General features: G+C 47.2%; 1 protein-coding gene across 3 annotated transcripts in view; it reads right to left on the bottom strand.

Annotated features, from left to right (window-relative positions):
* The window catches only part of LOC138595557 (5'-AMP-activated protein kinase subunit gamma-1-like), a 34303-nt gene that overhangs the window by 12031 nt on the left and 17272 nt on the right, over positions 1-5000 (bottom strand). The window contains exon 1 of one of the 3 annotated variants that reach the window (XM_069666849.1): positions 3596-3769. The exons of the other annotated variants lie outside the window; for them this stretch is intronic. Coding sequence (XP_069522950.1) covers positions 3596-3613 — 18 coding nt within the window. The 5' untranslated portion in view covers positions 3614-3769. Of the gene's footprint in view, positions 1-3595; positions 3770-5000 lie in introns of those variants that run through there. 3 annotated transcript variants of the gene reach the window in all.

Genomic DNA, 5000 nt, shown 5'->3' with positions numbered 1-5000 from the left:
AGAGCGCCCTCTGCAGGACAGAATCATCCACAGCTCCATTTCTTATTTACTCCAGCCTCCTTTTCTGCACTTTGATGCACAGAAACATACAAGTACACACAATGATACGAGAAGCAAATCCAGATATTATTGGGATGCTTCTCGGCATTGAGATTCTTCTGATGTCCTGATTGCATGAGCATTGCTCAAACCTTTCAGCCTGTTTATTGTCATTAACTCTGTTTGTTTTGGTGTCATAGCGCTGCAGTGAGACAGTGAGACAGTGAGACAGTGAGACAGAGTTCAGCCCACGTGTGACCTGATAGAAACACTGGATGTGACTGCAAAGACACTCAGAGGGAAAATGTCACACTGTTTTACTTTGTCAACCGGCCCGAGTCTGCTCAGCTGCCCGGCTACATGTGCTGCAGACAGTGCTGAGAGGACCAAGCTCACAGTCCTCTCACAGCGCCCTCTGCTGGACAAACTACATGATGACACCATGTCTGTGTTTTTAATGTGTCCAGTAACAAAGTGTTCAGATGAGCACATGTTAGAAAACACACACGTACAGATATATCTGTGATTGGCCTGAACCATCAGCTGGCCGTCACTGGATGTTAATGAGGCATTTATTACGATAGAGGTGCATATCAGACAACATGATACTGATACTGATTTACCTGCTGATATCAGCTGATTATCGGTCCACTATATATCGTTGTGCATCCCTTTAATGAACCACAGTCTGTCAGACATGAGGACCTTCACGAGAGCTAACTGCGTTCTCCTGGGTGAGTGTGGATTATTAGACTGAGATGGAGCTCTGCAGTTTTATTTAGAACATGTGAACAGCTTTTTAAATGTGGGCGACTCTTTGCAGAGAAATCTTGGTGTAAAAACCGTTTAGGAGATAAACGTTCTGTTTCTGTTACAGCTCAGCAGATGGAGCTGTGTGTGTGACGTCCAACATATTCCCCTTTCCTACCAAAAGTGGTGCGTTGATGCAGGTTTTTCAGACCCAGGAAGACCCGCTAACAAATGCCAATTGTCTCTTGTCCCATTGCCAGTGAAGTATACTCCTTTCAGTCTCTTTTCTGCAGCGTCACCGTCTGACGTCACAAACAGGGTCATGATGTCGCCTTATTTCTTCTTCCCCTCGGATCAGAAGAAGCTCTCTCACCTCGCTGTCTTGCCAGTGTTGCTGCATCTTGCACGAAACGAACAAATTCGTCGTTGTATGTTGATCTTCTTTATTTACACGACAGAGGCCAGAAAGGGGCGGAGATAAGCGTGTCGACACGGGGGCTGTGTTGCCGTACTATACATGCTATATACAACATACTGCGTTTGGCGGGCGTCTGTAGTATGGAGGAGCTTTTCACATTCATGTTGCAGTATGCTACGCCAGGCGGAAGTGAACAATAACTGCCACTTCTTTAGCTATAGCGCCCCCTTCTGCTGGAATGCTGCTGCTGTCCGTCATTTCATCTGCTGCTGTGACGTTCCAGCGCTTTGCATTGTGGGATACAGTAGGCGAGGCAGACTGGTCCGATGCATACTGGAGATTTTTTCTGAATCAGTACGACATCCGGGCATTTTGGCATCCTGCACATTTAGCTTTTGTTTACAGACGGCATACTACATTTAGGCCCCACCAGGACGCACTGATGGGATAGTACGGCAGTTCGAACACAGCCGGGTTTTGTGTTCCCATCAATGCCGATTGGAGCCGAGGCGATAATTACACTGGTCTACTGCAGAGTCATGTGACCCGGGTCTACTGCAGAGTCATGTGACCCGGGTCTGAATGATTGTAACCTTTCTCACTAAGCAAAAAAGCTGGTGTTAGTGGGTGTTAGCGGGTGTTAGCAGGTGTTAGCGGGTGTTAGCGGGTGTTTGTGGGTGTTAGTGGGTGTTAGCGGGTGTTAGCCGGTGTTAGCGGGTGTTAGCCGGTGTTAGCGGGTGTTAGCGGGTGTTAGCGGGTGTTAGTGGGTGTTAGCGGGTGTTAGTGGGTGTTAGCCGGTGTTAGTGGGTGTTAGCCGGTGTTAGTGGGTGTTTGCCGGTGTTAGCGGGTGTTAGCGGGTGTTAGTGGGTGTTAGCCGGTGTTAGCTGATGTTAGCCGGTGTTAGCGGGTGTTAGTGGGTGTTAGTGGGTGTTAGCGGGTGTTAGCGGGTGTTAGTGGGTGTTAGCGGGTGTTAGCGGGTGTTAGCGGGTGTTAGTGGGTGTTAGCCGGTGTTAGCGCGTGTTAGCAGGTGTTAGCCGGTGTTAGTGGGTGTTTGCCGGTGTTAGCGGGTGTTAGTGGGTGTTAGCCGGTGTTAGTGGGTGTTTGCCGGTGTTAGCGGGTGTTAGTGGGTGTTAGCGGGTGTTAGCAGGTGTTAGCCGGTGTTAGTGGGTGTTAGTGGGTGTTTGCCGGTGTTAGCGGGTGTTAGTGGGTGTTAGCGGGTGTTAGCAGGTGTTAGCCGGTGTTAGTGGGTGTTTGCCGGTGTTAGCGGGTGTTAGCCGGTGTTAGCAGGTGTTAGCCGGTGTTAGTGGGTGTTAGTGGGTGTTTGCCGGTGTTAGCGGGTGTTAGTGGGTGTTAGCGGGTGTTAGCGGGTGTTAGTGGGTGTTAGCGGGTGTTAGCGGGTGTTAGAGGGGGGTTAGCGGGTGTTAGCGGGTGTTAGCGGGTGTTAGTGGGTGTTTGCCGGTGTTAGCGGGTGTTAGTGGGTGTTAGCCGGTGTTAGCCGGTGTTTGCCGGTGTTAGCGGGTGTTAGTGGGTGTTAGCGGGTGTTAGCGGGTGTTAGCCGGTGTTAGTGGGTGTTTGCCGGTGTTAGCGGGTGTTAGCGGGTGTTAGCAGGTGTTAGCCGGTGTTAGTGGGTGTTAGTGGGTGTTTGCCGGTGTTAGCGGGTGTTAGTGGGTGTTAGCGGGTGTTAGTGGGTGTTTGCCGGTGTTAGCCGGTGTTAGCGGGTGTTAGCGGGTGTTAGTGGGTGTTAGCGGGTGTTAGCCGGTGTTAGTGGGTGTTAGCGGGTGTTAGTGGGTGTTTGCCGGTGTTAGCCGGTGTTAGTGGGTGTTTGCCGGTGTTAGCGGGTGTTAGCTGGTTCAAACTAAAATAACTAAATTAACAGTTTATGGATTCCATAGTAACACGTTTGTTTGATGTATAAATTAATGCCAGATGCTGAAACGAATCAAAGTCACCATGGGATACAATTCTAGAAAAAGCTTGTCAGACTACTCTCACATTTATTCGTGTCAGTACACATGAAATGATTAGATCTGTGTGTGAGCAGCTCTGACAGCACACGGGGAGAAGTGAGACATTAAATGAATCCACACAGAGCAGGCTGACAGAGGGAAAGCGGTTTGACGCAGGTTAAGTCGTTTTTCCATTTTTAAGCAGCCTGCAGTTACGGATCATTTGGTAATCGGATAATCAGGTCTCATGTTATTTATTAACACGGTCATTGTGACAGCAGCCATTCATAACATTACAGTTACATGCTATCATCCACACCAGAGGCGGGACAGCGTTAATAAGAAGAACTGAGAGCGATCTGTAGCATCAAACGCGTCTGTTGGAGCCGCTACATCACTGATGAGATGCTGCTATGTGACGTTAGCTAACGTTAGCACCTACCTGACAGTCACCGTTCATTTAGCTCCGTTATTTCTCTTTTTCACTGTGAGGTCGACCTCAGGATGTTTGACCGACAATCTCTAACATCGTCACGGCTCCATCTTGCGTCTCTGCACGGCTGGAAGGACCTGGTCCGCCGGCAAACAGTCGTCTTCTGTCGGTAAAGATCGCCGGTGTCCGCCGCTCGCTGTCAGCAGCCGGGAGCACCGGGGGAGGAGGCTGCTAACAAGCTAACAGAGCTAACAAGCTGCATTTCCGGTTCGACATTTCACAAAAAAAAGCATGACTGTTGCGATGATGACGTTTTAATAATCTGAGAATTAGCTGAAATGACTCCAACTTGTTACATATACAAATGAACAGTTAATTAGAAATATACGTTCTTGTTTTACGACGTAACGTTTTGTTTTTATTTCCTATACCCTCAATGATTTATTCATTTGTCACTTAACGTGATACATCACAGTAGTGTTGTAGTAGTGATGTAGTAGTGATCTGTTTTTTATTCGTTTATTTATTACTCTTTGATCTGCTGTAGGAATTAATTTTCCTTTTGTCTGTTCATAAATACAGGTTTTAAACACATGCATGAACACATTTGCATAAAACAAAAGTCCTGCTAAATTAAACAGTCCTGTGTTTCTAATGTCCTTTCTCTTTAAAAGCAGCTTTAGACTGAACTGGTTATGAAGCTAACATTCATTCAAACTACAACAACTTCTGTGGTGGTCGTATTTTGTTTTGTTTCATTTCGTCATTTGCTATCTTATTTTGAAATCAAAGTTTCCGGTACCATTCTTGTTGCCTTGGTGACTTGATGCTGCTTAAACTTGTCAACGAAACAGCGCCGAGCGCGACCGGTAACAGCCGATCAGAGCCGAACGAAGCCGAGGTTCAGTCTGCTGAGATGGGTCAGTGTTTTCACGTGTTTGAACGCTGCAGACAGTTTGACGGATCAGCTGAAACATTCAATCCCTGCTGAGTCAGTTCCTCATTAATAATTTACTCAGAGGAAAGGACGGAAGGATTCTCTTTCTTTCACACAGCAGAACAACATCTTAACAGATCTGAGTTTTCCCATCTGAGCGTGACCGCTGAGGAAAAGGGCAGCTGAGTGAATCACAACACACAGAGCACAGTCCTGGAACATTAGTGTGGAACATGAACACTGTGGGGGAGACCGGGGAGGGTTGTCCCGCAGGTAGTTTGTTACAGAGCTAATACCAAACACACCAGAGGGCGCTATTTCCTCATGATATAAATCATTAGGCGGGATCTCTCGCTCATTTCTATGTGGCCATTTTGTGTAAGACAGTTTTGTAGTTTTCTTTTCTTTTTCAGATCAGGTTGTTTTTTTCATTACAAGTTGTAATTACAATCAATCTTTATTAAACACTGCTGTAGT

This window comes from Semicossyphus pulcher, unplaced genomic scaffold (genome assembly GCF_022749685.1).
Source record: "Semicossyphus pulcher isolate SPU_LCO1_2020_fin unplaced genomic scaffold, fSemPul1.0.p SCAF_18, whole genome shotgun sequence".
NCBI classification, from domain to species: Eukaryota; Metazoa; Chordata; class Actinopteri; order Labriformes; family Labridae; genus Semicossyphus; species Semicossyphus pulcher.
This window is presented reverse-complemented; position numbering and strand designations above follow the sequence as displayed.